This window comes from Lontra canadensis, unplaced genomic scaffold, assembly GCF_010015895.1.
Source record: "Lontra canadensis isolate GAN:19392208 unplaced genomic scaffold, GSC_riverotter_1.0 scaffold1, whole genome shotgun sequence".
In the NCBI taxonomy this organism is placed as follows: domain Eukaryota; kingdom Metazoa; phylum Chordata; class Mammalia; order Carnivora; family Mustelidae; genus Lontra; species Lontra canadensis.
In genome coordinates this window covers 22,222,619-22,245,654 of record NW_022630995.1, presented here as the reverse complement: position 1 = coordinate 22,245,654, position 23,036 = coordinate 22,222,619, and the positions used below count along the sequence as shown (strand labels likewise).

Here is a 23,036-nt window from a genome sequence, read left to right as displayed (position 1 = left end):
GATCCCTCTGGACAGAATCCTGGGGCTTTCCCATGCAACTCTTTGCATTTGGCTGTGGGATCTCTCAGAGATGGAGGACTCTCTGTCCTGAAATCCCTGAAGAACAAGAACGAGATGGAAAGTTTTCAGGGATTTGTTTGTAAGAACATCACCCTGCCGTTTTGTTGGCACAGATTTAAACACAGGTTTCAGATCTAGCCTGAAGATACACAGGGCAGAATTACATCCGGCTTGGTCCATGTGAAACATCAAGTGGGGGCGGCTGGTGGCTCAGTCGGTCGAGCATCTGACTCTTGATTTGGGCTCAGGTCATGAACTTAGGGTTGTGGGATGGAACCCGCGTTCGGACCTGCACTGGACGGGAGGCCTGCCCAAGATTCTTTCTCTTCCCCCGCCTCCCCCAGCCTTCCTGGCAAAGACATCAACATGTCACAGTCAAGGTACTTATAAACTAACTTGCATTAGGGTTTATAATCCTAAGAACAGTAAAAACTGAAATGAAACAGCATTTACTGAAACTTTCCTATGTGGCAGGTACCAGGGTTTTCATGTATTAGCTCACTTAATATCCCAACGATCCTAAGTGGCAGACTTTACTATAATACCTGCTTTGCAAGCAAGAAAACTGAATCAAGGAGGTTAAGGTCACCCCAGTAGTTAAGTGGTAAAGGGGGATCTGACTCATGTGGTCTGACTCCAAAGTTCATACCCTTAGCCAATCTTTGCTGTATTTCCTCACTTGTATCGGTCAGATTTCGGCTGCTGGGTGACCCAGAAGTCCTAAGAACTGAAGACGATTGGTAGGGTCAGGCCTGGGGTTTGCCTTGGAGACCTATGGAGCCCATGGTCACCTGGAGGCTATGGCTGTCTCCCCTACCTCCTGGACTGGACCTGGGAGGGGCCACTGGGTTTGGGCTGATGCATGGAATAAACCAGGGTCCTAAAGCATCTAAAAAAAAGCTTCACCTCAAAGAAGCCTCAAGAAAAGGACGACCATAGCCTGGATAACAGGGACCTTTCAGAGGTGGCAAGTCAACTTCTTGCTTATTCGTGCTCTGTGGCGGAGTGCCAGATGTGGCTCAGGAGTCTAGGGATGGAACGGGGGGGCGGTGCAGACTGAGCAGAGTTCACCATTTATAAAGTTGCTGGCCAAGCTCTGTGACTAACAAAGGGTTGGGGTTGCAGAGAGAAAACCAGATTTCTTTGTGCTCAGGCAGGAGAAAAGGGCAGCATGCAAGGACAGGCCAGGCAGAGTGAGTGAACAGAAAGAGGGAGGGGCTGCTCGTGTTCCCACATCTCAACTCGGTCCCAACAGGCCTGCCCGGGCCCTGACAGTTATCTTCCAGCGATCCAAAGGCTTGGTGGTGCAGAAAGAGCCAGGCTGCGTCAGCAGCTCTGATCTGAGACCTGCCCGAGCAGAGAGGGGCCTCTGGTTCTGAGGCTCTGGCCGGTCAAAACCCGGGCAGCCTCTCGCTCTCCGCCCCAGCAGGCCCTCTCCAGCTGGGCTGCGCAGCTCTAACAAGCAGCCTCTCTGCACGAATCCCTTCCCCTCGCCGCCTCTAAAGGAGAGCCGCTGCCGCCTAAGCATTTCATTCTCGGTCACATGCTGCACGGCTTCCCGAGGGGGGTCCTTCGGAAGCCAGGCCCGCAGGGTAACTGCTGCCGCTGCTACTGAAATTCACGTTCAGGTTTCTGTTCCCGGAGCACAGACTTCTGAGAGCTCCCATGGAGAAGGAGCCGGCTTCACATCCTGCAGTCGCGGGCTACCCAGACAAACTCCTAAAGCCTCGTTTCTGTGTGGTCTCTCTCAGAACCTTCTCAATGTTCCAGGAGATCTCTTTCTTGATAAAATTTTCTCCCTCACTTGGGGTCAGGCCAGAAGAGAGCAGAACAGATGTTAGATCTAAAGCTTTCCCCATTCAACCACTTGACCGCTGGCCTGCTAATCCGCCGTGATGTAAAGGAAATGTCTTTGAGCCCCTCTCACTCGGGGAAAAGACAAGCCTCCAAAAAAGCTAGAGCCGTCCCTTCTTCAAGAAAAACAACATGAAGGGACAGGGTGATTGAAGTCAGCTGCATTTCTGCCTGTTAGAATATTAAAGTGCTCTCTCTTTTCTTCTCAGAAAGTCAAAATGGATTATGCTTGGGTTCTCAAACCCCGACAAGGATTTTCCTTCTTTTGCAAGTCATCACCTGACAAAAAATATGCTTCAATCCCGAAAGAGAGTAGCCCTACATGAATCACAGCTTAGATATGGAGTAAATACTGTTTTTTTTAAAAGATTTTATTTATTTGACAGAGATCACAAGTAGGCAGAGAGGCAGGTAGAGAGAGAGGAGGAAGCAGGCTCCCCGCGAGGCAGAGAGCCTGATGTGGGGCTCGATTCCAGGACCCTGGCGAGCCAAAGGCAGAGGGTTTAACCCACTGAGCCACCCAGGCACCCCTGGAGTAAATATTATTATCCCAGCTGGGAAAACTGACGCCAGAGCGTGCGGGGGTGGGAGGTGGGATGGGGCAAGGGGGTGGGGCGGGGCAGGGCTCAGTCAGTGCTCAGAGCTAAAATTTCAAGTGAAAGACAACACTGGAGTGTGCTGACAGTTTTCTTAGTAATTTTTCTCCTTCTTCACCCTACTTGGAGCTACCAGAAAGCCTAGCAAATGATCAAACGCCAAATGCAAACGTTATGCCCCAAGAGGTCCTCCTTGGGAAAATATTCAGGCTAGCTGCTCCCAGCACATTGTCCCTTCAAAAGCCCTTGGTTGCAACTGAGGAGACGTCCCCATCGGCCCTGGAGGGACTGACACTAGACGGAGCTCAGGTATTTGGCGCGGGGGGGCGGGGGGGAGATACATTCATTTAAGAAATACCATCCTTCACTGAATGTAATATGTTACTTACTACAAGGTTCATCCCATTACCCCAAAAAGCCAAGTAAACTAAGACATTACCTTTGTTATCAAAATGAATTTCTATTTGCTCATAAAGCTCTTTTAGAACTATTTACACAGGAACGTATCATCTAACCCCTGTCAATCCATCAAAGAGAAAATATAAGCAAGATATATCCACTAGAGTATTCTTAAAACTTTTTCCACACTGAAGAGGTTTTTTTTTTTTAATTTTATTTTTAAGTAATCTCTACACCCAACATGGGGCTCGAATTTATAATCCAGAGATCAAGAGTTGCACACTCCACCAGCTGAGCCAGTCAGTGCCCCCTGACTCTTGTTTTAAACTGTTTATTTTGAGGGACGCCTGGGTGGCTCAGTTGGTTGGACGACTGCCTTCGGCTCGGGTCATGATCCTGGAGTTCCAGGATCGAGTCCCGCATCGGGCTCTCGGCTCCGCGGGGAGTCTGTTTCTCTCTCTGACCTTCTCCTCACTCATGCTCTCTCTCACTGTCTCTCTCTCAAATAAATAAATAAAAATCTTTTAAAAAAAAAAAAAATAAACTGTTTATTTTGAAATAATTTTAGGTTAACGGAGGAGAAAGACCGTGCTGAGGGTCGAGGCTGCGGGTCAAGGCGCCACACTTTGAACAGCAAGCCTGGAGAATACCTAGATTTACACACCAGAAATGCCGTCTTCTGGCTCTCTGGATGGCTGACGGGCAGTTTCCCTGTTTGGAAACTGGGATAAGTAACTCCCCTTACCTTCCAAGGCTTCCGTGAGGAGCAAAGTGGCAAACATCCACCGTTAACCATAAATGACGCAAAAACATTAGTTATTCTCATTACCTACAACATACCACGTACAGTTCTTGACCAGTTAGAGTCAAGAGTGACTCTACACTGATTTGGTGCTACACACGGTACGGGGATGGCATACATCCTGTGAAGCAGGTAACTGTTCCTTCACTCATTAATCCTGAAGTTCTGAGGGTGTTGCTTTTTCATAGTCAACCCTACTCCGAATATGTGGGCTTGTCCTTGTCTCTCTCACTGTAAGTAACTTCCTACCCTATGAACGTGGCTCAGTTTTACTTTGCGGACCCAGAACTTCTCCACAACCTCAGTCTGCTTCGGGGACCAGCCCAGGCTACAGGCTCCTCTGCTACTCTCCTGGGGAACCCACCCACGGAGGCACCATCGGAGGTGGGAGGTGGGGCTCGTTCTTGCCCCTTGGGTCCTAATCAGCCGCAAGCCCGCCCTCCTTTGTAGAACAGTAAAGTCAGTTCAACACATCAGCTTTTTCAAAGGCCCCAGATCATTTTGCCATTAACCCAACTTGAGATAAAAGGGTTCAGCAATTTAACGCATCAATCTGAAGTAAGACAAAACAAATTCTTCCCTCCCCCCAATCAACCAAGGCTTTCTTCTCCTCACCTCTTCACTTTCCTTTGTAGGCTTTGTGGGGGTGGTGGGCTGGCAGGTCTTATCAACCTGAAACACCCACCCAGCGCAGTCTTGGGAAAGCTCTCCTTAGACATTTCTAGTCCCTCCCACCTTCCTCAACAGTAAAGGTCTCACGGGGAAATCTTCAGAACTGCCTAAAAGAAGCTGACATTCCTTTACACACTCATAAGTCTTCTCCCACCTTGAATCTTTCTAACGATGCCACTCCTGGATCTAAATTACAAAAAAAAAAAAAAAAAAAAAAAAAAAAAAAAAAAAAAAAGATTACACTCATAGGCTCCCTGGTTTAAAAGTCTTTTGATGACAATGCAGGGTTCCTTCTTAATCGCTGCTAAAAACAAGAGCCTTACAATTAAAAACACAGATGAGGTGAGATCATTTGTGGGGTAACTTGAGGTGAAGGAAGCACCATAATCTTATCCCCTCCGTGGGGAGGAATTTAGAATGCAGGAAGGCTGGCTGCCCTTGGGCTCCATCCAAGACAGTGTAGTCACTCAACTACCCAAAGAGGGCCTTATAAGGCAGCTTCTTGTAGAAGGCAAATCTGCAGTAAACCTGGAGGGCAGGCTCTAAGGGAAGGATGGAAATCCTATTTAGCGGGGTGAGCAGATGCCAGCTTAGCTCAATCATTCCATCACTTAGGTCTAGAGCATCAAAGATTTTGAAACTTTTAACAGCTTCTTCCGCATGCTTCCCCTCCTCACTTAGGTTCTCTCTCAGCTCTCTGCAAGAGAAACTTTCAGACAGAATTCTCTGGACTCCTACAGGAGCATGGTACCATATTCCACATTTTTGTTTTTTGTTTGTTTGTTTTTTAAACCAGCAAGTTCTTCCTACTGTGTAATCTAAATGTGCCTCATGGCTATGAATTCCAGGCCCTTTAATTCCATCTCCTGAGGAATTTTAGAACAGAAGGTCAGGCACCTTCCACTTAATAACTCATTCCTAACCATGAAGAAACATTAACTTGTTTCTTGAATGACTTTCTTTGAAAAGAATCTGAAGTCCTTTAGGATCCTTTTCCAAAGCTGATGATTATCTGGTCGAAAGTTTCTTCTGGCTTTCAAATCTCCCCTGAAATGCGGGGATTAAAATAAGAATGAGCCAAGGTCCTGAAGTTTCTGTGCTCAAGAAGGGCAAATGAGGCGAGAAAAATTTTAAAAGCTGGGGTAGACTTTTTTGAGGTCTGACTTCTGTGTCTGATCTGAACGTGGATAGAGGATGACGTGGATAGAGGAATGGGGATTATGGGAGAGAAAGGAAGAGCCTCCTGAAATGAGAAAGTGTCTGTAATTCGGGAGCAGGGCTGGCTAACCAGCAAGCCATGTGAGGGGTCATTTATAAGAAAAAAGTGCAGCGCCATGCGCTCATCTCTCCCAAGTAACACAGAGCTTGCCCCGGTAGGTTAGGGACCCAGATTTGACAATGCTGCTAAGATCTGGGAAGCTTAAGATGTGAACAAATCTAGGCACCTCTCCCTGGGATTACTGTAACTGCTTCTTAATGGGAGTCTCTGACCCCATTTTGCCCCTTTCCAATCCATTCTAAGGGTGGCCAACACAGATTTTTAAAAAGCATAAATCAATCGTATCACTCACTAGGTCCCACTGCTCTTGTGATCACCCCTAAACCTCGATGCATCTAAACGTCTCCCTCCATCACTGGGCTCTATCAAGTGTCTAGCCACCTCAGCTCTCTCATTCTGCAAGGAAGCCCCAAGGAACCACGTGCCAGTCCTTCTGCGGCTAATAATACCCATCACATCTTCCTTTTAAGTCCATTCCAACTTCCAGGCCAGCTCTGCTCGAGCCAATTCCTTCACATCCCTGTCTCAGGACCTTATTCTACAAGGAAGTCATTCCCGGCTCTTTTCCTACAAATCCGGATGAAGGCTCCTTCTACCTCTGGGTCCTGTGAGCCGTCTTATGATGTAACTGTGTTAGTTTAACAAAGTATTGCACGGACTTTCATTTCCCCCATCCCTGGAGATAAACCAGACCTTTAATAATTTAATTTTTGAATCCCTCTTTCAACTTTCCATAAAGTTCTACAGTTCTGACGCCAGTCGTGACGTGTTTTTTCCATGCCAGCAAGCAAGTCTTTGACACTCGTTGGGTGTCCTACAATCCTTTTCTGACACTGTCTACCTCGCACCGCTCAGTCCCACCAGACTACACCCACACCTTTCAGATGCCCATCATGAGTCGTTTGTCACCTGTGTTTCTGACTGGCCACAGGTGGGAGGTCCCAACCACTCCCTCTGGTTCTATTAATTTGCTAGAGAGAGTGGCTCACAGAACTCAGGGAAACATTTGACTCACAAAATTACCAATTTATTATAAAAGGATACAACTCAGGAAGAGCCAGACAGAAGAACTGTATAGGGCAAGGTATGGGGAAAGGGGTTTGGTTGGAGCCTCCTTGCCCTGTCTGGGAGCACCACACTCTCCCAACATCTCCAATGTTGACCAACCTAGAAGCTCTCTGAACCAGTCCTTCTGGGTATTTGTGGAGTCTTCTCTACACAAGCATGATTTAAGGATTCGATGACAATCATGGCTGTCTCCCCTCCCGGGAAAGTTCCAGTGGTTGGTTCCGCCAGCAGGCAGCCTGCCCCTCCTCAGCCCCAAAGTCACTCATTAACACAGCGAAAGATACTCGATGCACCCTCTACACTTGGGAAATTCCAAAGGCTTTGGGAGCTTCAGGGCAGAAACAGAGTAAGATCACATATGTATTTATTATAAATCACAATATCACAAGTTCATACCTCATTGGTGGATAGTAATACAACAGGTACAGCTAAATGATAGGTTCATTTTTAGGTTGCTAACTAAATGAGCTTCTCAAAGAGCTAATGTTTAAAATCCATCAAATGAAATGAGTTTCTGAAAACAAAAATCTTTTTGCTGAAGCTTTTTCCATTTACACAACAGTTTCTGCAGGTCTGAACCTAATTCTTACCATAAAGGGGATGGAGAAATGTTGGGATTTCGGGGGGAAACTGACCACCTAAAGCTAGAGTTCAGGACAGCATTAGAAGGGAAGACGAGTCAAGGGTCAGATGTATTCCTTGGCCTAGACTTCAGGAAGGCAGAACATACAAGGAGAAAAGAGACAGACAGGCAGCAGGGTCCATAGCCTGCATTTCCAAATGGGAAGGCTCTTTCTTACATGGATTCCTTTGTTTAACCAATACGTATTTACCAAGTGTCCAACTAATCGCCAGCCACTGTGTTTATAAATAATTATCAGATGGAGTCCCTCTCTCAGGATGCTCCTGGTCTAGTGGGGAGGACAGACATTCCCAGAGCCCTGTGGAGACAATGGGGAATGCTCTACGAACCCGCAGAGTTGGTTTTTCCCTCAGGAATTCTGGTCCTTTGGCCGAAATTGTCCCACGGATCCTCTGTGTGGCTTGGCCCAGCCTCACTTCACATGGCTCCATCCCCAGCCTCCATCCCATTTCCCTGTTGTACATTCTCAGGGCACACGCTGTTAAATGTGCTGTTTCTGTCTAAAGCTTTCAGTAAAAACCATGAGAGAGGGATCTTGTTTATTTTATTCAAGGCTGCTCGCCCAGAGACTAGAACATCTGGCACACTCAAAATTTATTCAGCGTATGTTTAAAGCACCTACTAGTGCCCGGCACGGATGTAGGCACAGATCAGGAAGCGAAAATTCCCTTTCCTCATGGAGCTTACTTTCTAGTTCCATAGTGACAACGCATATCTATTGAGCATTTTCTGTGGATAATCGCCACAACCCTGAATGTCATTGGCGACTCTGAGACAGGTATGATGATAATCCTTTTATTACAGTCGAGGAAACCCAGTCCCAAGAGGTCATGTGACTTGCCCCAGGGTAAGTGACAGGGTTAAGATGCGCACCCCGGAGTCCGGCTCTAGAGCTCAGTGTCTTACTATTCTGGTAGAACGCCTCTTGCTTATATATACACAGCATCTGTGCAACAAATATGGCTGGAAAATGGCTGGATGCTTCCAGAGAACCAAAGGAGGACAAGGACATCATCATGGGGGTGCGGGGTAGGTGGAGCACAGCTGGGTTGGGGCAGGGAGGGTAAGTTGCTTCATGGAGAAAGGGACAGGGGCTGATCCTTGAAGGCCTGGAATTCAAAGGGTGGGAAATAGTGAGGGTGTGACTGCAAACAGCAAGCTGCAACATTCTGTGCCTGGACCATAAGGGGCTTGGGGAGAAGAGGCCAAAATAATACCATTATGGTCAAGAGCCTTGTATGCCCTGCTAGGTAGTTTGAACTTGGGTCCCAAAAGTACTAAACACAGAGACCCAAAGTGGCTGCAATGCAATCACCAAGAAGCTCGGATTTAAAGCACCACGAACACACCACGAACAAAAGGTGTCAACCAAGACTCGGAATAAAGGAGTACCCTGCTCTCTTCCAACTGAGTGATTTCGTTGTAGACCTCAGCACCTCCAAAACTTTTTATCAAACTGAATTGTCAAATCCCCTCTTCCACTTGCTCATGACATCAGGGACCTCAATCAGATCTAGTGGTTCTAAATTCATGACGGCAGTTCCAAGGTTTGAGATGATTAGCTCATTACCATTTGGACATATTTCAAGATGACAGCTTTGCCTCTCATCACAGGCACAGAAAACAAGCAGACCAAGATCTTTCTCCAGACTGTAGGTATGTGGTGATCTCAGAAAAGAAGGGGACAATTGGAAGGGTCTCCAGGGCTCCAAGGAAAGCACTCAAGGAAGTGAGATTGCAACTTGTAGGGATAGTTTTTTACTCATCAAGACTAGATCTGTTTGTGCATCCGTGGCTGGAGAACACTTGTGTCAGCACATTGCTGACATGAACTAGATGCTCAATAAATGCCGGTAAACGAGATGAACAGCAATGCCCCCTTCCTTTCAGTACTCGAGGAAGCCTAACTCAAGTTTCTTCTCGGGGTAGAAATGGCTGGAGGAACCTAGAAAATGCATTTCCTAGTCTTCGCAGAGCCCTAGTACTAAATGGCACAGAAAGAAACAGCACTGTCAGGTTTGCCTGTCACTGTCAACACATCTCCACATCAGGAGAAATATATCAGGAGATCTGGTTTTGGCCCCATTCATCTCTGTTGTAGAAAAGTATACTGGTAGACCTCACAGTCTTTTCTGCTTTCTCTGGCGTAATAATAAATGGTCCCAGGCACTAGACCCATATCTCTAAATTTCGTCTGGGAAGAAAAGGCTAATTTATGTCAAAGTTGCCAGTTTTCGATGCTATTTCCCTTAACATTTTCCCAGAAAAAAAGAAAAACCAGGTCCATATCTTCATGGGGTTTGCAGTCTGAAAAGATGCTGAGAAACTGGGTGTACCTGGCAATCAGGTGATAGGACTCTTCTATATGACTATCCAGTCTCAAGATTTTATAATCCCACTGTGTTTAGAGATGCACATAGTAGGAGAGAAAAAGGGATAAAACCAGCCAGAATCGGCAACAATGCTTAAACAATCACCCAGCAAACCTTCCGCTCTGATAAGCAAGTACCAGTCATTTGGAAAGACTATGGGGAAAAATTCCCCTTGGAAGGTTTATAAGAAAAATCGCAGTATTTGGAATGAATTTTTAAACTGCACACATTTCTCTTTTCAGGAAATGACTGATAAATTAGATCCAAAAGAAAAAATGACTGTGTTTCTGTTGGAAAAGTCTGTGAATTATTTTGGGTTGTGATTTTCTAAGCTTAAGGTGACAGTAATTTAAGGAGTCAACAGTAAGTTAACACGACTTAAGGCTTTCAGTAGTGAACTCTGAAATTAGTGACATACGACCTATCAGAGTATGGACTTCTGGGAAAAGCTCTAAAAAAAGAATTATTTGGAAAGTGTGGGGAAAAGTCTGGGCTGTGCTTAAGGAAGCAACTGCTTCTGTCATTTTAAGAGAACTGCCTCCTTCCCTTTTTCTACATTGGCTGGGGCCAGGAGAGGGACTGCCAAGGTTGGATCTCTAGCTTTCCCTTGAAATTACTGCCTACGGAAAATGTTATTTCAGACAGAGTTAAAATCTCTGAGGTTTCTCTCCCCTTACAAGTCCAGACACTTATTTATTTTCCTCTTTCATTTATGGCAAGTTTGGACCTGTCTGGAATTAAAATAAACGATCTAACATAACCTCAAAGGCATTCCTGCTGAACAGGGCATCCTGGGGAGGAGTTACACAAAAATGGGACAAGAAAGAAAACAATATGGTCATAAGGTTCATAATATAAACTACATAAAATCATTCTTCCAAGAGTTTGTACTTCTTGCCCACAAATAATTAGCTAGATTACTGTTTGAGAATCTTTAATTTCCAGTAAGTGAATTACTCTAATATTAAGAACCATAAAATCCAATTTTCAAAATTCTTACAGCCTAGCCAATTAAACGCAGGATAAATAACTTCTTTGAAAGTCCTTACTTTGCACTTCATCGTCAAACTCTTTCCCCCTCTCTGACTTCACTTCTACCTATCCACCCAAGCCAAGAAAGGACGAGGAAGAGGACATCCCTGGCTTTCCGAAAGAGTAGGGCCAGCTTTTGCGAATCGACTTGCCATCTGAATGTATATACACTCGCCAGTCCTCACTTCTGGGCGCACGCAACAAGCTATCAAAATAAAACCAGAGAGAGAGAGAGAGAGAGAAAGAGAAGAGGGGGCGTCGCCCTTGCTTCCGGAGGTGCCAACTCCTCCCCTCGCCTCCGTCTCCCCCCGGGATGCCCCCTGGAGTCGTCGCGGGGCACCGCGACGGCGGACGCCCTGTCGGGTCTGATCCGCCAGGGGGCGCGCGGCCGCCGGGGCGGGGTCGGAAGGGAAAGCGCTCGTGCCCACCTTGCTCGCAGGTGCCCTTGCTGACCTGGGTGACGGCCTTCTCCCCGCGGCTCTCGGCCCTCAGGCTGGCGGCGCGCAGCTGGCACCCGCTGGGGTAGGTGACGCCGTCGCTGCCGCACACCGGGTAGCGGCTCTTGCACACGCACACGCCGCTCACCTCCGGGCCGCCGGCTGCTGCCCCGGCTTTACCCTTCCGCCTCTTGCGGCTCTTCACGCACTCCATGCCCGGCGCGCAGTGCCCCCTGCCGGCGCCGCCGCCCCCGCACGGCTCGCCCTCGCCGCGGGCGCACACCGGGCAGCAGCCGCACGCGTCGCGGGTCTCGCCCAGCGGACAGCCCCGCGGGGGCAGGGGCGGGCAGGCGGCCGGCTCGCAGGGGCCGCAGGCGTCCGAAGAGGAGGAAGAGGAGAGGGGCAGGAGCAGGAGCAGCAGGCCGGCGGCGCCGACGAGCAGGACGCTCAGCGGCGGCCTCTCCATGGCTGGGGGCGTAGGCTGCAGGAGCGCGAGTGAGTCCGGCCTCACAGCCCCGCGCTTTAAACCCGGCGCCCCGCCCGGCCCGGCCTTGGGAACCACACCCCGGGGCGGTGAGAGCTCGGCCGCCCCGCCCGCGCCGCGCCTCCCGGGACCGCCCGGCTCCAGCGCGCCCCTACCGGCGGGGCGGGCTCGCGCGCGGGCCCGGGGCGCTCGACCTCGCGTCCGCTTCGCTCGCCTTCTGCCTCCCAGCGCGCCGCACCCGCTGCACCCGGGCCCCTGCGCTCAGCCCCGCGCCCTGCTCCCCAGTCCCTCGGGGTCGCCCGCGGGGACGGCGCCTGTCCCAGCCCCGATGTGTATACTTCTTGACGACAACAACGACTTCGTGACGACCCTGTGTTTTTAATCGATTAAATTCTCCTTGGGCCTGGGACACCTGACTACTGATGACTCTTTTAAGAACAAATCGTGTTTAAAACGCCACGGGGGGATTTGTGTCCCCGTCGGCCACAGACCGGGTGTGGTCTCGGGTGCCAGGCTGAGGACAAACCATTGCCAACCACTCCTCTTTTTTGGAACTTCATAATTGACCCCTCCCCCTGTGCTCACTTATGCCGAGTCAAGTTCAATGGTGAGTTCTGGAATTCATGAGTGAGCTGCTTCATCGCCTTGGGTTCATTCTAAATTGTGGTGGATCTCCATCACACCTCTCCAGAGAGCAGGGCACCTCTGGGTGTGCCGCTGAGGCACCTGAAGCAATTTCGCCTGTAATCCCATGAGGTGTTTGATACAAACGACGGACATTTCCTCCTCCATCTCCCTGTAAAGTGCTCTGCAGACTTACCCTTGAAGGCTCTTTTTCTGAGTGTATGCGCTTAGAAATCCCTCCTATCCAGACCTTTAAATTCTGTTCCTTTTTATTGAACATACAACACTGCAACGTGCGTCATTCTACATGTCTTTTAGTTCTTCAGAGTTCTTTTTTCTTAGTATAAATCTGAAGATTTATGGGATTGCTAACTCCAAGTGTGCGGTTCACGATGCCACCGGCAATATGTGATGTCACTCTCATCGGCTTTCCTAGGATTCCTTTGTAAACTTTTTTTGAAAATTATACAATCACAAAATTTATTCAGGTAATAAAAAACGAAGCATCCTTCTCTCTAGAAAACCTAGCACTCCTTTTTGGCATCTCCTTAGATATTCTGGGAAAGTGACACTTTTCTTTACAAGGTCATATGTTGACATGGCCATTGTTCAGGAACGATGAGAAGTCTTTGGAGCAGAGTTTTCCTAAATATTCTTGCCTTCGTCCCACTGTGAGATACAGTTTACATGACCCAGTATACGGTCCCAAATTGAAACAAATCCAGAGGGCACTCTGGTATTTCCTGCTCTGTTCCAACGTTGTGAGCTCTTTGGTCAAGTTCCACTAAGTTGATGATGACCCACTGTGACTATCCTGTCACAGTTTTACCTTCCCCCGCAACCTGACCGGAGAATAAGGAGTCCAGGTCAAGTAGTTTACTTGAGAGGCCACATAAGGACACACCAGTTGCAGTGGGGTTTGGGGAGGTGGATGGACATGGACAGAAAGGGAAGACAGGCAGCAAAGGTGCTTATCAAGTTAGCTCCCAGGTGGGTGTGCAGCTGAAGGAAGCCCTGAGGCTCTACATGTTGTGTGCGTGTTGGGGGGGGAACATAGGGACACTGACAGCAGTTGTATGGTGTCCTGAAACCCTGCATCAAAGCCAGCAGTAAGAATGCAAGCATGTGGGACAGTCGAATTCCTTTGTGGGTTCTCACTGCCCAGGAAGCAGAAGAGCAGTGGCGTTCTTGTCACTGAAGGGGGCGCCTGGGCTGTGTGATAGCGCCAATGAGGAGACCTGAAAATAGGCACAGATGTGGTTATTCAGAAGAAGGAGAAATGGCAGGAAAATGGAGCCTGAGGACAAAGTAATATGACAACTCCTTGCCTGCAAGAAAGAAGATGTCACCAATTCAGCTTTCGTTCTCGTCCGTTGAAACGCCTGGGTGTGGAGAAAGGATTATGTCATTTGCAAATAGAGGGAACTTTATACTTCTTCCTGTTTAATCTTGATGCCTTTTCTTTTCCCCCCTTGTCTAACTGTCCTGGGTAGAACCTCCAGTACAATATGGTAGGAAGTGGTAAGAGTGGGCATCCTTGTCTTGGTCCTGACCTTAACCTTAGAAGGAATGCTTTCTTTCACCACTAAGGATAATGTTGCCTGTGAGTGTTTCATAGATGGTCATATTAGGTTGAGGAAATTCTTTTATTTTTTTTTTAAGATTTTATTTATTTATTTGACAGAGAGAGATCGCAAGGAGGCAGAGAGGCAGGCAAAGAGAGAGGGGGGGGGAGCAGGCTCCCCGCTGAGCAGAGAGCCCTGTGTGGGGCTCGATCATGACCCTGAGATCATGACCTGAGTGGAAGGCAGAAGCTTAACCCACGGAGCCACCCAGGCACCCTGAGGAAATTCTTTTCTGTCCCCCATTTTGTTGAGTGCTTTTATCACCAAGAGTTGGAATTTTAACTTTCAAATTGCCAAATGCCTTTTTTGGATCTATTGAGAGGATCAACTAAAGATGTGTTTCATTCCATTGATATGGCATGGCAAATTAATTGATTTTTGACTGTTAAATCAAACTTGCCTGCTTGGGAAAAAATCCCACTTAGTCATGGTTATCGCCCTTTTTTATGCATTTCTGGGTTTGGTCTGCTAATATGCTGTTGCGGAGTTTTGGCATCTGCATTCATTGGCAATATTGGACCACAGCTTGCTTTGTTTTTGGTTTTGGTGCCAGGGTGACAGTGGCCTTAGAGTGAGTTAGGAAGCATTCTCTCATCTTCTGTTTTTGTTTCTTTGTTTTTGAAGAGTTTCTGAAGAGCTGGTATTAATTTTTCCTCAGATGTTTAGCAGACTTCACCAGTGAAGTCATCTGGGTCCCGGCTTTTCTTCACGGACCATATAATGTGTTACTAACTCAATCTCTTTACTTGTAATACATGTGTATTAGTTTGAGGGGCTGCCATAATCAAATACTAGAGATAAGGTGGTATAAACAACAGAAATTTATTTTCTTTTTTTTTTAAGATTTTATTTATTTATTTGACAGATCACAAGTAGCCAGAGAAAGAGGGAGCGGTGTGGGGGGGAAGCAGGCTCCCTCCTGAGAAGAGAGCCCAATGTGGGGCTCGATCCCAGGACCCTGGGATCATGACCTGAGCCGAAGGCAGAGGTTTTAACCCACTGAGCCACCCAGGCGCCCCCAGAAATTTATTTTCTTACAGCTCCAGAGTCTCGAAGCCCCAGATCAAGGTGCTGGGAGGGTTGGTTTCCTCGAGGGCTATAAGGGCAAGCTCTTCTCCCTACTCCAGACAAGGTGCCGGCCACAAAGTACTAAGCAGCCCCTCCCTCACTAAGCAAGACTACTACTTGACCTAAATAAAAAACTTGAAAGAAAAAAAAAAGACTGCTGCTTTACCTATTATTTCTATTACTCAAGTCTGCCTTCCCTATGGATAAGAATGATTGAGATAATAATAGAATTGTTCCATCCAGAGTGAACTCCTGCCTCCTTAGACCATCCCTAAAATTACTCAGCTGAAGTCCAAATCCTGTAATCGGTTCTTTCTAACATTCTTAACTGTGGGAACTCTGCAGCCCATTCGCTCTTGCTACGTTGAGTAAGAAAGCCAATGTATTCGACTACAGGTGTGTTCCTGGTGACCTTTGGATGAAGGTCAATGGCACATGAGAGATTTGTTTCCCAGCTCCTTATTTTCTATTCTATTTCAGCTCAACAGTCCTCCACCCCAACCCATAGCACACTCCCAAACCCTTTGCCCATGGGCCATGTACCTAGCAAGCACATTTCTGGGGCAGGGGGCATCTCCGAGACTTCCCAGTCCAGCAAACTTCTATGGCACCTGTGAGAGGCTGAGGGGGCCATGTGGCCTGCTCTGCTGTGTCCCTCTGTGCCCTGCCTTCCCAGTAGACATCTACCTGGAAAATGGACTACTTTTCTCCCATTTTTGCAAACACCATAAGTATATTGGCTCCCCCCCGCCCACACTTGGCTTCTTTGGGTGGGAAGGGGCAGGCATGGAAGGGAAGGAAAACCCTTCTGTGTCCTCCACGAGGCTCTCACTGCCACCCCCCCAACCTGCTTATATAGAGCAGGGGTGAGTGTGTCTGCTGGGGGTGATTGTTGTAGGCCATTTAGCAGTGGGGAGCATTCTGGTGGCTCTTTTGAAGAATGTGGGGACACAAAGCATCTGTAGTTATGGGTTGTGGATCCTAGTTCCATTTCCAGGCACAGGAAAAGTTGTTCTAACAGTCTGTTACGATAGATGCTCATCATCTTTATCATCATTTCATTTTCTCCTCCTCTCTCTCCCCCTCCTTCATCATCACCAGTAAGTAGATTGTCAGGTGGTGGGATGGTGTGTGAATGATGTCCCCAGCCTAGACAAACATCACACGAAGAGGATGAAGCCAGTGGGAAGGATTTTGGCACATCCCAACAACGGGAAAAACTCCAGCACAGCTGAAGCGAGGTGTGCATGGGGAGACTTGGGGAGAAACGACTCTGGAGAGAAGGCAGATACGAGATGATCAAGGGTTTTTGCACACCATGCCCACGACTCTGGACCTGAGCTCATAGATGTCAGTGAGCTGTTGAAGGATGCAGGGGAGAGGCAGCATCCGGTTTACAGCATAGGAAGGTCAGTACAGAAGAGATGAATGGATTCGAATAGGGACAGACTTGAAGGAGTGTCATTTCTACAAAGTAGGGGCTACCTTTAGCCTTCGGAGTGTCTTTATATAAACCAGAAGAAAGCCCCCCCCCTTCCTGGGCAGATACAGCACAGGGGGTACAAGACTTGGCAAGTCGATGGTGTCTTTGTGCCAAGAAGAATCCGCCTCTTCCTCCTGGGAGGAGAACTAAGCCCACACCAAAATACGCGGCGTGGCAAGTGAAGGGAGGGCTGAATTTCAGCTTCACTCCCTTCCTGTGTGCACAGTGCACAGCCTTACAGGGAAGCCCAACCCGGTGCCAACCTTGGGTCTGTTACAGAATGGGCACAGAGTTAAATTTTTTTTATATAAAAGATTTTATTTATTTATTTATTTGACACAGAGAGAGGCAAGTAGGCAGAGCAGAAGGCAGAGAGAGAGAGAGGGAAGCAGGCTCCCTGCTGAGCAGAGAGCCCGATGCAGGGCTCGATCCCAGGACCCGGAGATCATGACCTGAGCGGAAGGCAGAGGCTCAACCTACGGAGCCACCCAGACGCCCCCTGAGTTAAAATTTTTTAGAAGTCAGTAGACGAGAGACAAGACAGCTGGGCAACTACCACTGTCCACTACAACTCCCATCCAGGCAAGAATCAAGGAGGACTTGAAGTGAGCTGTGGTGATGGGAAGTCATGGAATGGACCACATCATCTGTTGCCCATCCCAGAGACTTCCGAGAGCAGCAGGGAGTACTGCTCATACTTCTGTCGGGACAACAGGCATAAATCAAGATTGCCCTGGACAACAGGGACATGCAGTCACCCTAAATGGAGGGAAAGGGATGGATGAGAGGTTTTTTTTTTTTTTTTTTTTTTTTTTTTAAGATGTAGAACATACAGGTCTTTGTAGGTAACTGTGAGAGGAAGTCAAGAGAAAACCTCAAAATTTCTGGCCTGGGAGACTTGGTGAAAGCTGCTGCTGAGGCAGTTTTGTGTTGGGAGGAGAGGATGAGTTTGATTTTGGCCGTGCTGATTCTTTACAAAACCAGGTCTATCCTTTTTGGACAGTTTTAGAAAGGTAAGGGGAGGCTCCCTAGTGATCATTCCACATTGTCATAGAGACATTGCAGGAAATTTGACTTAGAGTCAGAGCCCTTGATGTTGGTTCTCTCTATGTGAAGTCCCTCAATGATAAAATCTCATTGTTTAATAAAGGACAGAAACCGATTTCTTATCAGCATTCTACATCTGATCTCTTAAAAGAGCTATAGCTATGCAGGGAAATAGCTAATAATATAATTGAAAAAGGCATTAAAAGCCTATAAAATTCAATATTAGAGACACAGAACTTGAAGGACTCTCTGGAAGTCACGGAAAGCGAGGTGATGCCAGAGCGTGCCATTAGCCCCAGTCATAAGTCATCAGGGGCACAGAGATCCCTGAAGGACTTTTAGAGATCATCAAGGCAGACAGTCTCTCTCTCTCTCTGCTCTATTATCTGACAAGCTTTCAAGATTTCAGAAGGTCACTGAATCACAAGCTGACTTCCAAACATACACAATTGCAAAAAAAATTTAGGTTTTACGCTCTAATCCTCACTGTACCAGCCATACCACACGAGGCTGTTAAATCTCTGGGAGCTTCATTTCCTGGCTGAAAATTCATTATTTTTCACTTTAACTTTGAATTAACATAGAATTCTACATTTGCATCCCTCTATAAAATAAATGAGAGAAGCATTGCTTCTTGTGACAACAAGTAGAGAGAAATCTCCTTGGGTTATTCCATAATTAGGCCCCATCCTTTTTTGTTATGGGGGAAATGATATGATCATTTGGTGGTAAATGAGGCAGTGCCCTCATATTAATCTTCTGGTTGCCCAATTCCATAACTCACCGTAGCAAAGTAGAAAAATAAAAAATAAAGAATGTCTCCTCATCGTTGCTAGAGGCCTGGGAGAATATCAAGCCAGGATGAATAAAATATTTTCAGGGAATAAGTGGTTCAGGCACAGACTCAACTGTGAGGAAAACTTTGTGCTTATGGGGGGGGGGTTATATGGGTGTCAGAAAGTCTGTGAGGATATTTATCCCGAGAGCTTTGATCCCTTCCCTTCAGAACAGATCGTCAGCGAGGGCGTAAAGATGTTGAATAACAAATTTCCTTTCACTGATAACTGCTTTTTTTCTTTTTTTTTCAAAGCTTGTTAAGGGAGTAGAATAACAACATTCCTTTCACCGATGCTAAAGATTCACTTTCGTAAAAGCTGATAACCAAAAGACAGGATTGTTACTTTATCGGTGACTACAATGTAGCTACCTGGCTGGTGTGTCAGCCTCCTGGGTGAGTAACAAGCTAATTCCGGTATTGTCACCAACCATAGCCATCAAGTGTCAGGTCCAAATCCCTAACACCAAGGCACCTCCCTCATTACTGCCTTCTCCTCGCATTAATGCTTTATAAAAATGGTTGCTTTTTTTTTTTTAAGATTTTATTTATTTATTTGACAGAGAGAGAGATCACAAGCAGGCAGAGAGGCAGGCAGAGATAGAGAGGCGGAAGCAGAGAGAGATCACAAGCAGGCAGAGGCAGGCAGAGAGAGATGGGGAAGCAGGCTCCCTGCCGAGTAGAGAGCCTGATGTGGGTCTCCATCCCAGGACCCCAGGATCATGACCTGAGCCAAAGGCAGAGGCTTTAACCCATTGAGCCACCCAGGCGCCATAATGGTTGCTTTTTAAGAGAAATATTCATGTGCCAGAACAGAGGGAATACTGGAAAAAATCCCGCTTCTTTTGATTCTTGTTGAGTGGAATTCTCTTGGGTCATTTGAGTCTATTCCTATGCCTAATTGAGAAATAACATTTTTAGTTTTTTTCAAGCTTCAGAGGTGGCCTTTTTATCCTCGGGTTCTGGAAGCCCATGAGGTGTCCTGGTGGTTGGCTTCATAGTCAAGGCCTTTAGGAGCAGGGGAGGTGCTCCAGGGATATTCTTACTGCAGAAAATGTGATTTGGGGATGAGATAGTCAAGAGAAGGGAGAGAGGATAGAACTTTAAGAGAAGGGAACTCGTGTCTCTTTAGCTTTTGGTGAAATCCCTCATGTCCTGTGTGTAATCCCATGTCTCAGGCCTTTGTGGGACAGGATAACTGACAGCTGGTGGGGGTGGGGTTCCTGGAGGTGTGAGCAGCCCCCAGGGTGGGAAGCAGACCCAACTGAGGTGTCCTGTCAGTACACACTGGGAGTATTAGGAGGGCCTTTGACAATGTGGCAAAGGTTCCTGTGAGGGAAACCTTTTACCTTTTCAGCCATGACATGTCCGTGTGGTGATGGACATTTCCAAGTTCAGGAAACTGGCTTAATGTGGGAAAGCAATACTTTCCAGCTTCATGTACCTCTCAGAAGACAGCCCGATGAATCTTTTTTGGTTACATTCTTAATGTAATTCTATACCACAGGCATTTGCAAGAAGAGATTCACTGGGGACCCAATTAAAGCTATTCTCTGGTATAACTGCCTCAAACCCATTAGAACACATAAAATTTTTAATCTGGACCTCTTGAGGCAGCTCTGGTCAATCAAAGATTTAGACCTAAATAAGTACTGTTGATTAACCACCCCCTGTTGATAAGAAAAATGGCAGGCTTCATAGAAAATTTTTAATAAATTATTTTATTTTATTTTAAGGCTTTATGTATTTATTTGACAGAGAGAGAGAGAGAGAGAGATCACAAGTAGGCAGAGAGGCAGGCAGAGAGAGAGGAAGGGAAGCAGGCTTCCTGCAGAGCAGAGAGCCTGATGCGGGGCTCAATCCCAGGACCCTGATATCATGACCTGAGACAAAGGCAGACGCTTAACCCACTGAGCCACCCAGGCGCCCCTTAATAAATTATTTTAAAACGTGTCCTCCAGCAGCATCACTGGACCCTTCCCCTCTGACCTCGCTGACCTGCCAAACCAAATGACTTTCAGTTCCCTGAATGTGCCATCCTCGCGCGCACATTCTTCTTCTCGAATTCCCTAGAGAAGCTAACATTTATCTCATTCCCAAATCCTATTCTCTCTCTCTCTGAGACGGAACCCTGCCTGCCTCCTTTGCCCCCAGTCTCTTCTGAGGGTCGTGCTTCTGAACTCCAGCCAAGCCGTGACTCAGGCCGGCTGTTGCCGGATCTGTCTGATGCTTGCCTGCGGGTGTAGACCTCCGCGGTCCTCTGGGGTCCTGAGCCGCCTGAGTCTCAGTTCCTTTTTCCCGGGCTGTCTTCTTGGGTCGGCTGCTCGCGGCGACTACTCTCACTCTTCCGTGTGTTCTTCACGCTCATGTCCACACCGCAGGCGTGCTCCCCACAGCATCTGTGGATGGATTTGACCTTGAGAGCGTCCTTCCCTTCTGTAAGGACATTGCATTCCAGCCTCCAGCCTTGCCCCGTCCATCCACCCTGTCCTGCTCTCCTTTGCCAAGCCCTTTCTCTCTCCCTGGGGGGGTTCAGGGTAGGAGGACATGACTGGGCTCTTTTGGAATTTGGCTGCCACAGTCTCTTCCTCTCTTTTTGGGGGTCTATTTTTAACACATTTAGCGCTGGAAGGGTTGGGGTGGGGGAAAACCCTTCTCAAAGGGCTGAGGCGATCTGCTCTGACTCCCAGAGCATCCTTGCTCATACTTCGCTGTCTGTGGGAAGAGCCTTCTCTAACCCTCAGGTCTGGCAGTGGGGTCCCTCCTGGGCACATTTTCGGTCTTTGCTTTACTGCCCTGAATCCAACCACCCGACTGTACAATTGCAAGGATAATAGGTGCCTTTAAAACTGATTTACAATTTCTGCATCTCTAGCACTAAGGCCAATACATGATTGGAAGAATGAATGACTGACTGAATGAATGAATGAATTTCTCTGTACATCTCCCACTGGTTAGCTTTCTGTTATCTAAGACAACACAGCACCATACATTATGTGTATATATCTATTTAAATATAAGTATATAAAATTTTGGGGGATCCCTTTCTTCTCTTATTCCAGTTTCCAGCACTTTCTAGGTTTATGAGCTTGAGTAAGTAATTTAACTTCTCTGTGCCGCAGTTTTCTCATCTGTAGCAGGAGGATGAGAATTGTACCTACCTCACAAAGTTGTAGGGACATTAAATGAACTAATACTCATAGACCACTTGGAACAGAGCTTTGGGCATAACTAACCCTCAATAAATTTTCAATTATAAATATTCAATTATTCAATTATTTCCTGCACATTCTTCAGTGTTTTCATAGGATTACTAAGCCAATGAGTTTGTCAAAATTCATGAATAGACTAAAATAGATCACTGTTTGAACTTCCCTTCTCACTGAGTTGGAGAAATTATGTAAACACAGCTTTATTTTTCTTTTTCTTTACCCCCCACTTGATTCCTCTCATATTTTTTTGTGGGGGGAAGGACTGGGGTGTGAGGGGGTTGGGTGGGTAGCTCTGTTGGTATAACTTAGGGCTAAACAACTTTGCAGACCACACTTAGAATGTTAGAGACACTTAATGTTTGTCTTAAGTTTGAAAATCTTTCAGTAGTTTTACAAGCCGCCGCCCCCACCCACCCCAACCCCGCCTTTTAAGCAACCTTGTGTGAATACTGATGAAGTTAAAATGGTGAGTGGGACAAGATGGAAACCAGTTTATGTAGCGCTGGTCTTTCTAGCCAAACCGGCACGACTTTCAAGCTGGCTCTCTGAGCCATCTGCTGATGAGAAGGTCTCTAGGAGAACAGTCCTTAGTCTTGACAAACACAGCGTCCTCCACACCAGTGGAGTTCTTCAGCTTCCAGTGACTGCTTTAGGACCTATGGAGGTCTGGGGACTCTCATTCTTTTAAAATAAGCAATAAGGCAGGGGTTCCAAGGCATCAGAGGGGTTTCCTGTTGCTCTTTAATTCTCTGTCTCAAAGAATAGTAAATGACATTTGAATATTCCCCATGCTAGTTGCAGCCTCTGTTGGTGAGACACATTTTTTTCAAAAGGCTAAGCAGTTCTAGTTCTTCTCTCTTTATTTATTTACTTATTTGACAGACAGAGATCACAAGTAGGCAGAGAGAGAGAGGAAGGGAAGCAGGCTCCCCGTGGAGCAGGAAGCCCGATGTGGGGCTCGATCCCAGTAACCTGAGCCGCAGGCAGAGGCTTTAACCCACTGAGCCACCCAGGTGCCCTAGTCCTTCTCTTTTAAGGCCAAAGTGGACACAGAGGGTTCTGCTCACAAACAGGGGCTGATTCGGAGGGCTTGGGGAGGGACCCTTTTTAATACCTCCCATGTAGCAGAGATGTTAATGTCTAACCTGAATTCAGTCACCGCGTTTGAAGCAAGTTCATAGCTAAGTCTGTCTCTGCCGGATAGTAGCAACATTGAATGGCCAACCCGGCACAACTTTTCTGGAGAAAGATAGGTGTCGCCCAGGAATCTCAGGGAGGTCACCAGGCTCCATCTGGTAAAGTGTTTGTCTTGGGGAAAGGTGCTTGCAGATCTTGGTATAACTTGCTTAACATTTGTAGATTCTCAGTTCCATCTTTTCTTCCAGAGAGAGGGAGTTTTATTAATGTCACGGTGAGTGTCAAGGGGATCTCAGGTATTTGATCA

At 47.2% G+C, this 23,036-nt stretch overlaps 1 protein-coding gene across 1 annotated transcript in view; it reads right to left on the bottom strand.

Annotated features, from left to right (window-relative positions):
* The window catches only part of IGFBP7 (insulin like growth factor binding protein 7), a 75,620-nt gene extending 63,907 nt beyond the window's left edge, over positions 1-11,713 (bottom strand). Inside the window, exon 1 of the mRNA XM_032849749.1 lies at positions 11,206-11,713. Coding sequence (XP_032705640.1) covers positions 11,206-11,680 — 475 coding nt within the window. The 5' untranslated portion in view covers positions 11,681-11,713. The remainder of the gene's footprint in view (positions 1-11,205) is intronic.
* Positions 11,714-23,036: the final 11,323 nt, after the last annotated feature.